The sequence below is a fragment of the Zeus faber genome (genome assembly GCF_960531495.2).
Source record: "Zeus faber genome assembly, chromosome: 8".
NCBI classification, from domain to species: Eukaryota; Metazoa; Chordata; class Actinopteri; order Zeiformes; family Zeidae; genus Zeus; species Zeus faber.
Genome location: NC_137195.1, coordinates 14,031,714 through 14,043,177, shown reverse-complemented (window position 1 = coordinate 14,043,177; position 11,464 = coordinate 14,031,714). Strand labels below are relative to the sequence as shown.

Genomic DNA, 11,464 nt, shown 5'->3' with positions numbered 1-11,464 from the left:
TTGTTTGTTTGTTTTTTGTACCATAGTGGAAACCCTAAGCATCATTTTATATTAAAAAGTCATAAGGCCGATGTTTAGGCACTAAACACACAGCTGGACATTGGCCATTTCCATCAATGACCCTACATCCCAGCGCATTTTCAATGCCTCTCCATGAAATGTAGCCGTCATGCGTCGAGATTTATAATGTCCCAAAGAACTTGGATTCATGATCGGATGTAACGAAAAAACCAACTACTTGTGAGAATGCTAGTTATCTAAAAACAATAAACACTTAAATCCCACTGAGTAAAAGAACATCACATCATAACATAATTGTTAATCATAACAATAACAGTTATAATAATCATTAATAATAACACTCCATCATATTCAGAACAACTACATTTAGCACTGTGTATAGGAAGATTCTCCAAAATGAAATCTATACGTGTGGTAATCAGCATGACATCCGGCCATCCTCATAGTTGACTGAACAAAAAAAAACTACAATTCCTCCGTAGCCCCCCCCCCCCCCGCCTCCGTCATCAGAACTAATTTCCTTCTCGAGTCACTACGACAACAACGGGGGTGGGGGGGGGGAAATAAATATATCAAAATAAAACAAAACTCGGTACATAATCCTCTCGTTGAACAGTCACACCACCTCGCTTCTTGCAGAATGTAAACCTTGAGGACGCGATACAATGTGGGCTTGTATCTCGGTGCAAATATCAGGGGGGGGGGGGGGGGGGGAGCTTTGTGCAAAGTTTCACCTTAAGTGTTTCTCTTGTGGAACGGCGCTTCAACCGCGCTCGTTGGTTTACACATACTACTACTCAGTACGACATGACGATAGCAACACAAAATCAAGAGAAAGATACCATTGTATATGTACCACGGATATATCACGTACTATATAGGATAGGATAGCCCTTAGTATCGGTAAGCGTTATTGATGAGATCTTTTTTTTTGTTGTTGTTGTTGTTGTTTTTTGTTTTTGTTTGTTTGTTTGTTTACTCGGAACGGCTGGAGTGCGTTATGATACAGCGAGGGGTTTCCCCCCGTCGGCGGGCGGACGGGGCGCCCCGACCGTCCCCGGAGCCATTCTGGAGAGGATTGTTTCCTCGTTGCCCCGCCCGCCCCCACCCCCAGAATGACGCCCGTCTGTTTGCCTCGAAGCCAAATAGTTTTCCCGTCATACAAAAGGTCACCGTTAGGGTGCGCCACCCCCCACCGCCCCCTTTCACCAGGTGAGAATATATTAAAAAAAAAAAACGGTGATTGTCGGGCGAGCTTCTTCTGTGGTGTTTTTCTTTGTTATCTCGTGTAAATGGCTTTGAAAAGACAGTTGTGTAAGTGCAACCTCTGCGTCATTGTCTGTTCGTTTGTGCTCTCTGAGGCGAGCGTGCGCTTCCCCGTGCGCCGCCTACGCGGGGCCACGTCGGCCCGTTGTTGGGAAGGTGCGGTGCGCTGCGCCACCTCCCCGACCCCCCGCGACGGGCGAGGGCGACGTCGCGGGGTGGCGAGTGAAAATGACTCGCGGCTCCGTGATATTTGGTCATCGCCGTCGTGTGTTTCCTTCGTCGTTTGTGTGTTTGTTTGTTTCGACAATAAGGTCCTCGTTCGGAGTTGGACATTTCTTTTGTTTGTTTGGGGAAACGACCTCCTCTCGAGCATGAGCTCACAGGTTAGGCGTTTCACATATAACGGTGATCGTTTTCAAGAGGCGACTTCCCCGTCGTCTCGCCCCGGGCGGCTGAAGTGCTGAGTGGGCTTTTTTTTTGGGTGGGGGGGGGGGGGGGTCCCAGGCGAGCTCCAGGCGTCCCGGCAATCAAAATCCGCACGGCGTCCACCTCAACCCCCAAAATCTGTTCCGTCTCCTTTCTGTGAGGGTGGAATTGTTCGGTTCAATTATTTATTTATTATTATTATTATTTTTTTTTTTTTTTAAATCTACCGCCACCAGGTCCAGTTCAGTTTGAGCTCATCTGGTCCACAGGGCTGTGTATCCGGTCGGTTTTGTCGGTCGCCGTTTGGAACGATTTTAGGAAGATGGAAATCCAGCGGCTCGTCGGTTTCGATTCTCCCAATAAATGCTTGAATTTAAATACTCCACGAGTATTTCGTCCCTCCTCTCTCCTCGTTCGGATATCGTCTGGTTTCCTATCTAATATGGCTCCTGAGTTCTAGTTTTTTAAAGGCATAAAAAAGTTCTGAAGACTTTGTTGTTGTTTTTCGGCCTTAGAGTATTTCAACTAATTGTAACGTCACCGCACCAATGTATATGGCAATATGGCAAATTCTGTTATGAAAATATGGCTGATGAGGGAATAACATACCAAATAAATGGAACACATGGTCCATGCCATGATATTTCACTTTTTAAGTATTTAAGTTATCTAATTACGAGTCAATTACAATAAAATTACAACAAAATAAAAGTCTAAAGACTATATAACTTAAGCCCCCTGCCTCCCCCACAGAAAGAGGTTTCACCCTACTTAAATACAGGAGTCCAATATCTATATAATACTGTATATATATATATATATCTTATATTTATTCATATAATCTTTATCTAATTTTGAAATGAGGGGTTTCCCAGAATCTTGATTAAGGGTCAATTTCGCACCGGGCACAAACCCTCACACCGTCACTTCATTTTTGCTGCCGGTTCTGATGCCCTGGCTGCCTCCGCTCCCTGCTGATCCTCCGCCGCCCCCTCCTGGTATAAAATGTAACTGCTCAATTGTGTTCTGCCTCTTTGCAGCGAAAGCCATCCTCCTAGCGCTGTGCCCGCCGAGCGTTCCCGTTCCCATGACGACCCCGGCCCCGGGCATTTCCCCCGCCCAGCCCATGCCGCCACTCATGTGCCCCGTCATGGCCGTGTTCCTCTCCTGCTCCCGTCCGGAGGTGGGGTGAGAGTTCATCTTGATCATGTGATGGCGGTCGAGCGAGGGTGTGGCGCAGACGTTCTGCTGGGACTGGGCTTTCTGCTGCGGGGTCAGACGGGGCAGGGTGGGGATCATTCCTCCACCGTGGGCGTAGGGGTCTACGACCCCCATCCCCCCGACGCCCCCCATCCTCTCCTCCAAATGGTCTGGTGACATCAGCAGCCTATCCTGCCTCTCCTGCCTCTCCTGCCTCTCCTGCCGATCCTGCCGATCCTGCCGGTCCTGCCTGTCCTGCCTCTCCTGTCTCTCCTGTCTCTCCTGCCTCTCCTGTCTCTCCTGCCTCTCCTGCCTCTCCTGTCTCTCCTGCCTCTCTTGCCTATCCTGGGTTTTGCGGGTAAGGGTCTGAGTGTTTGAGTTCTTGTTAGAAGTGGCCATGGCTTTGTAGTACTGGTGCTGCTGGTTCTTGGAAAGTCGAGAGAGGGTCCCAGTGTTTCCAGGGACGTCGCCCATGTTGAGAAGCTGGTCCTGGGACTTCACCTTCCTGGGAGGCTTGGAGAGCGTGTCGTAGTTGGGGTTGTACTGGGGCTCCGGAGGGTCCAGCGGGTACGGATTCGGGGTGGGCGAGGTAGGCATGCCGGCAGGGGGGATCCAGGGACGGACAGCGTGCCTCGGCAGGGTTCCCCTCCCACTGAGGGTGTAGTCTCCGCCCCAGTGGAGGTGGTGCTGGGAGGACTGGAGCGCCGGCTGCGCTGTGTGAGGCCTGCGCTTGGTGGTGCAGTAGCCGGACGAGTATTCATCGAGACCTTTCTCTGAAAGTCAAAGAGAAATATTCCCTGAATTGTTTACGATTGAGGTGGACCCATTAGTGGTGCTCAAAAAAAAAAAAGAAGTGAATTTGCACAGAACACGTCACCAATGAAATATCATTACCAGATGCACATATCCATCCCCAGTCTCCCTGAAACAGCCCTAGATTTATGACCAATGAATAAAGGCTACGAAAGGTGTGTAACATGTTGCTTTTGTACAGGTGCTCTATCTATTGATATTCTGAAGTTTCCAATACGTGAGACACTCACCCAGGCGCTTGAGGGAGGAGTATCGGTTCAGCTCCGGCTTTGTGGCGCTCTCGTAGGACGGGGGCAGTTGGGCCAGGTTGTGCAGGGAGTGGTGAAAGGCCGGCTGGGATTTGGTGTTGTTGTGTTTGCTGGAGAGCAGGGTGCCTCCCGCCGCCAGCTGAGCGTTGTTCATCCGAGGGGTTCGTTCTATGACGACGAAGGAAGAGGGAGAAAAAAAGAAAAAAAAAGATTCAATGCAAACGGGATTGGATTCTTGTTGCGGAGTGACCCGCACCAAAGGCATTGGCAGCGTTCGGATCTGAGGGGGTTCATCCAAAAAGGAGAGTCGGACTTGATTCCGTGCCGAGCATTTGCTTCAGAAATTTGATCGTCGTTTTCATTGATGAGATTGAGCCAAATTGTGCTTTTAATTAAGGGTTAATGTAAAAGGAACTTAGTGTTGGTTGCGTGGTGTGTAAAAGGAGCAAGAGCTGCAAGGCTTACCAATAGTAGCAGTGTGTTTGGGACTGGTGCCCGACGAATAAATGAAATTGTGCTGCAAATTTCCCACTGTTAAAAAAAGACAAGGTTATTAATAGGTTATTAATTTGGCATCGGTGTGTCTCGCATCATTTCTGCATATGTATATGTCTATGTACAGCATTTTAAACGTTGATCTCTGCAATCATTCTTTGTGGAGGACTGTTCTCAACTGAACCACTTCAAACCCCCTTACATGCAACTCACCTCTTAGTTCACAGATCGTGAAAAGAGGAATTATTGATATCAACCGTCCTCAGCTGGCTTTGTCTTTTTTTGTCTGGCAGACTTTTAACCTATCTGCTCCATGGCGATCCACCCCCATTCTCAATTTCATACCTACATCAACCGACTATTACTACAGTCCTGGCTCCCCGGCCTACGTTCTAGTCTGTATGTGTGTGTGTGTGTGTGTGTGTGTGTGTGTGCGCGCTATTTTGAAAGGCTGATGGCGGAAAACACAAGACTGCTACAACTCACGTCTGTTGTCCTTGATGGGTACGCCGGGGGCGTAGAGGTTTTTGGGGGCTCTCCCTAGCGTTCCTTGTCCGTCCGCGACCGTCAGGGCCACGCTGTTGTTCCTCTCGTCCTGCTGCACTGGGCTGGACTGATGGCGCAACATGTCAACCAGCGCTCTAAAAACAAGGAACAGACAAAGAATGGTCTTAGCTGGCCTAAAAAAAACATAGAAAAAAATGCATTTGAAGAATAATAGCGGATAATACAAAATAGGAATAGTTATGCTTGAGCATAATAACAAAGTAATAGTAATAATGACGAATTACAAGTTATCGTGAAAAGGGATATTTCTGTCAACTAATAACATGTGTAGAGTTGAAAATGAATCATTCAAGAATGAAGGCCTGAAAATTGACAAGCTCATGAAAATAGAATGGGGTTTAAATGCTTGTTAAGTTTAGTACGGCCAATGCATGATGTGGAGTTAGTGGAGGGACCATAATAAACAGCGATAAGCTTTTTGTTTTACTGTTTGGAAATGTTGGGTTAGGAACAAGTTTATTGAGGGATGAGGGAACACACCAGAACAATAAAATGTGACTATTGTTCAGCAACATCCTCCTCTCGCCTTAACGCTGCAGTGCCAAATAAATTGCAATTGTCAAGCTTTACCAAAGTCAGTCAGCCCATCGGAAATAGAAGCACAAATTCAGCAGCCAAACGGTGAAAATCAAATGTCTCATACTATAATTTATTTTTGCAGAATAATACATGTGGCTCCCACATTGAGGTCCTGGAGTCGTTCTCGAAGTAAGGCCCTCACCTGGGCATGTTGAGGTCTCTCTGGTTGGCCTCCTGCTGCACCTTGTTGAAGACCACCTTGATCCCGACGGCGACGGCCACCATGAACACCACCACGCCGCCGATGACGAAGCCCGTGTTGTGGCTCTGCTGCTTAAGGGGGTCGACGCCCGGGTCGGTTCCCATCTCCTCCGACGACAACATGTCCGGCGGCGGCGTCTTGGCCCAATCCGGGGAGTCGTAGTTCTTGCACAGGTCCTGCTCCAGTCGGCGGCCCCGCTCCGGGCAGCAGAAGCGGAAGTGGCAGGTGCCGCAGCAGTAGATGAACATGTCCTTGGAGCAGTTAAAGGAGCTGTCGAACTGGCCCATCACGTCGTAATAGCCCCGGCACACGTCGACGTCGACGAGCCGGCGCGGGGGCGGGGCCACCTTGGCCGCCCCCAGCGGGGGCGCGAGGGCCTCGGCCGCGGTGGCGTTCTTGGGGAACATGACCTGGGCCAGGGGTCTGGGGAGGGTCTCGGGAGCTCCTTCGGGGGTTTCTTTAGTGGCTCGGATTCTGCCCCGAAGAGCCGCCGGCTGGAGACTACCCTGGATGGCAAAGAGAACGGGAGCGGGGCTCGGGGCAGCTTTGAGCCTGCCACCAGACAGGCTGTCTACGGGGTTTGCATGGCGGGGACCCGGAGGAGGAGAGGGCTCCACGGCGGGGGCAAGCGGGGCGGTGAGGAGGAGAAGCAGAGAGACGGCGAGGACTCTGAGATCTGTGGTGGGCGTCATCTTTACATGACTAAGAGCTCTACTTTCCGAGACTGAACGCAGGTACAACGTTGTACTTTCCCCGGTTTAACCGGCTCAAATAGGATGAGGGATATTCAAGCGGCAGGTAGAACCGGTTTCAACATTAATGGCTGAAGAATTTAGATATGTCGACGTTATTTTTAGACAACAAGGGAACGTTGAGTAACAAAACTGCAACGGTGAAAAGGGACTAATTCAAGTGTAGGCGTCGAGAATTAGTGACAGAGGTATTTACATTGTATTTATCTACTGTGATATAAAATTGTGGATTCTTGTAAAGAGGTCGTCCTTTCCCCTGCAATACCACATATCAATCCTATACTTATCAAGGGGATGTGGCTTTGTAGGAAGAATCGAAAGATTTTCATGCTGTTATTCTTGGCGGCCTCTCCCTACATGTCCCACCGGACGCTGTGTTTCAGCTTCCTCGAACAAAGCAATATCTGCCGCGCTGCCGTATGTGCTTTAATCGCAAAAGTCAACAGCGGCGAGAAATCCCTGTTTCGGCGGAGAGAGGCGATCCTATACAGTCCTCGTTGATTATGGCACTTGCAAAACAATAGTCTGTGACAAGGACTTTTTTTTTCGAGAGAGAGAGAGCGTTGCGTAAAATGTAAACAGTTTGATCCTCAGCGTTCCTCAGCACCTCGTGTACGATTTTCGTTCGGGCACTGAATACATTCAGGTTTGGCACTTAGTTCACTTGTAGGCAATTCTGTTCTGGAAAAAAAAAAAAAGGTAGGAAATCTACGGTTCCGTCGGTGTGTTTTGTGCTTTGAGGCATCGTCAAAAAACAGGATTTTGTTAAATGGGGTACGGCACAAATAAGGGGCGGGGACCGATCTTAAAATGAGTCCTGTAAATAGGGGCTACATTCGCTGGAGCATCGTGTTACCCCCATGTTAATAATCACGTTTAACAATTAATCATGTGTATTATCTGAATGTCTTCTTTCTGGTATATTCTAATATTCCGTTCGAATGATGCACTCGTTTGTCGATGTAACCGATACTAAGGACGCATTCCGCATCTAGTACTGTACTGCAAACTGGGTGTATAAAACAATGAAAGGAATCCCAAGCGGTCATATGAATTGGAAAATTTGAGGAACATGTTGCTTGAGAACCGAGCTAAATATAAATGACCTATCTTTAACTCGACATACAAAAGTCGCCGTTGTCGTTCCACTGCGTGCTATTGGGATTAAAACATAATTTAACAGTGATTGTATTTCACATGTGACAATTCCTGATTGGCTGCTGCCGCTTAAAGAATATCAGTTTTTGTTGAGAAATATGTAAATGTGTGAGGTTAGTGTGTTGGAGGTGTTGGCAATAGCAGAGAGAGGCAGATCTGTCTCCCACAGAAATTATAATTACATATAATTATCAAACCGTCCCTATCTGTTGCAGAGAATGTAGGCACGGATTGGGTAGACGGAGTATTGAAACTGCTGATGGATCCACTTGTTTCAGTCGCTTGTTCCTCTAACCTTCTGGAGAAGTTCATTTGAGAGAAGCAGTGAATCATGCAAAACAGCAGCAGCGGCTGACTATTGTTAAAAAAAATAAAAATAAATGTAAAAAAAATCTTCAGGAAAACTCTTGTGTTTGGCTTTTCAGGACCGTCTTCAGGATCACATGGCGCCAATCTGACCTGGAATTTGTTGGTTGTGTCCACTGGAGATATGAAGGGAAAAAATGAATGAATGAATTAGGGAAAAAAAAAAAAGATTTAGGTTTTCCTTCTTAACACACATATGTATAACTGGTTGCATGCGTGTGTGTGTGTGTGTGTGCGTGCGTGCGTGCGTGCGTGCGTGTGTGCGCGTGTGCGCTTATACCGTGGGAATGGATAGTTTGTATGCTAATTTGTCTGACCATTTGCAGGAGCAAAAAAGACCGGCAGAGGGGGAGAACAAGGGGGCGAGAGAGGGAGCAAAGCGGGGGGAGAATGCAGGGTAGGGATTTGAATGAGCAAAAAGAAATCGTGGTGAGAGGGAAGAGCCAGAGGTATAGATGCAGAGACGACCATGAGTGGGAGGGCGGTGTGTGGGTGGCACAGAATCAAGTACATTTCTCGCAGCACTTAGCGATACAACGTAGCACAGAACATGAACAGCAGCAGAGCAGATGCTGCAAAACAAGCCCAGAGGAGACAGCAGTAAAAACCAAAACAGCACCTGCAGTGCAACACCGTGGTGCGGCTGCGTTTCACGCCATTTAGATGGAGAAAGAATACACAGTATTACACTGTGTGTGTGTGTGTGTGTGTGTGTGTGTGTGTGTGTGTGTGTGTGTGTGTGTGTGTGTGTGTGTGTGTGTGTGTGCGTGTGCGTGTGCGTGTGTGTACGTGCGTGTGTGCATTGTCATCCCTATAGCACTAAATCTCAGTGTAGCCGGTCTCCACTAAACTCCTTGATTTCTCGTGCTTTCCCCTTCCCTTCTTCCCTCATTCTGCCTTTCTCTCTTTCTCAGATTCTGTGCGTGGGTTGAGGCAGCTAACTCTCTCAGAATAGCACTGCAGATCTGTCTGTGTGCGAGTGAAAGAGGCATTGGGAGAAAAGGAGCTACAATCTAATCTTCACCTATTAGCCAAACCAGATTTCAACGTGAGATCTCCCTCGTTACGCAGTCTACAGGACGACACTCGGATGTGTTGCGCTGTCATCCGCAGCACAATTAGCCATTTCCTTTTTCTTTTTCTTTTTTTTTTATTCCAAGACGCCATTTAGGTTATGAGGATGATGTATCGGGACAATGTATGTAGTAGAAATTCGAACCAAAGCCCAATGATGATTCATAATTCATAGATTGGAGCTACACAGTAAATCTGGATTATTGTGGTAATCCAAGATGACTGGAAATATTATTGAATTTGTATAATAATAATAATTATTAAAAAAAAATAATAATAATTATTATTATTATTATTATTATTATTGTTATTATTATTATTATTATTATTATTATTATTATTGTGGTCTAAGTCTCCCACTGCCTGGTGCCTCTAAATTATTAACATAGCATAAGTCATATTTGTTTTTTGTTTTTTTAGGTAAATCATCTTGATTGAATTTCCAGCGACCAGATAATGATATTTTCCTGCAGGCACTTAAAGGCTGCTGGGGTTTGGGGTTTGGGGTTTGGTGGGTGTGTGGTGTGTGTGTGTGTGTGGGGGGGGTCGAGAAAGACGCACAATGAGGTCGAAGAAGATAAAAGAGGAAAGAATGGGAACAAAAGGTGAAGGGCACAGCGTCCATCCGGCTCTGTGGAAACCAACCATTCTGCATCCATGGGTTACATGACCACGGGGGGAGGGTGGGGTGGGTTCACGCAATACTTCTGGTGCCACATACATCAATTTCATAGCTCCCTCCTTTCTTTTCTTTTTTTTTGGGGGGGGGGGGGTGCACTGCGCGACGTTGGAAATGGAACAGCATCAACAGGTGTCAGACATAGATGTTAAAAAATAAATCCTTCGTTTCTTCGGGAACATTTCAGAACACAGAGGATAAATACACAGCATCCATGACTAAGAAAGAAACATTTAAATGCATTGGTATCAATGCCATTCGGAGCGAATTAGCAGAAACTAGTCTAGGAAAATAAGTGTTTCTTTTTTTTTGTTGTTTTTGTCAGACAGCTGCTGCGCAATGGAGTCGGTGTGTTGTTCAGCTCTGCATCCTGCATCCCGCACGGTGCATCCCGCATGGTGCATGGTGCATCCCGCGTGGTGCATGGTGCATGGTGCATATGAATAACTTGCAAAGAAAAAGCCATGCGGCGCATGACTTGCATGTAACAGTGTAAGAGTGCGTGGGTGTCTGAGCGTGTGTGTGTGTGTGTGTGTGTGTGTGTGTGTGCGCGCGTGTGTGTGGTTATTCCGACTTGTGTATCGAGTTGTGTCGTCAGTTTTCTCATTATCTCATTATCTGTGCCTTGACGATAGTCCAACACGTCCCCCGGTCTTATAATATTCAAATATTAGAATGAATGGACAATGCAACCGGTGATAAGACTGCGCGCGTCCTCTGTGGCGCAGCTCACATCCAAATAACGTGTTCCTTTGCGCGGTTGACGTCCCAAAACGCACGGCAAACAGTTTTTTGTTGTTTTGTTTTTTTTTTCGCTCGGCAAAACATTAGGATTAAGCGGAGAAACGAAACGTGTAGCGGCGTCGCCGGAGCGAGGGTGCTGCGGCGGGGTGTCGTGTCTTACCTGTGCGTCGGTTCGGGGTTGGATGCGCACTGAGGCTGTGGATGGAGCCGCTTCAGCGTCCGTCCTCACACAGCGCCGGGCGTCTGGCCGCGCTGGCTTTCTTGTGCGGCTGTGCGCTCCACCACATTCTACCACAGTAGAATTAAGAGGAAAAAAAAAGAAGAAGAAGAAGAAGAGGCGCAGTCTACAGACCAGAATGTTCTACTCTGTGAAAAGGGATGGAAAACACTCCATGTGGCCACTGTCACACCAAGTTGGCTATTGTAACTAGAAATAATCCACTAATAGTTGACTAGAATATCATGGATGTCTATAATACCCCGCCGTTAAAAAAAAAAGGGAGAAAAAAGGTCAAATGAAATAAACATTTTCCTCAGACTTCAAACTGTCATCCATCTGAAAGCGGTCGGATCCCGTCGTCATTTCCACGCGAGGCGGGCGACGCGCCTGGCTTCACGGAGGTCCGCTGGGGAGGCGCTCTGTGATTGGTCAGACCGGAGCCGACCAGACTCTGATGTGGTCACCGGGCCCTGATCCCGGATCGGCGTCCTCCTCCGGGCTCATGTTCTGGATGCGGAGGGGGACGGGGGGGGGGGGGTGGTGGTGGTGGTGGGGACACGGGCTGGGGGTGGTGGGGGACGGGGTGTCCTGCGGTTCTGCTGAACGGGACGACGAGAGGAGGCGAAGAGGAGGGAAGAAGAAGAAGAAGAGGAG

The 11,464-nt window shown here is 47.9% G+C and overlaps 1 protein-coding gene across 1 annotated transcript; it reads right to left on the bottom strand.

The window, feature by feature from the left end:
• Window positions 1–2,628: 2,628 nt before the first annotated feature.
• On the bottom strand, window positions 2,629–6,509 carry shisa7a (shisa family member 7a; the record flags this gene model as incomplete). The annotated part of the gene is made up of 6 exons (XM_080006048.1): window positions 2,629–3,100; window positions 3,254–3,686; window positions 3,957–4,142; window positions 4,440–4,505; window positions 4,956–5,110; window positions 5,758–6,509. 6 exons carry the CDS (start codon window positions 6,507–6,509, stop codon window positions 2,629–2,631), a joined length of 2,064 nt encoding a protein of 687 aa, XP_079862174.1.
• Window positions 6,510–11,464: the final 4,955 nt, after the last annotated feature.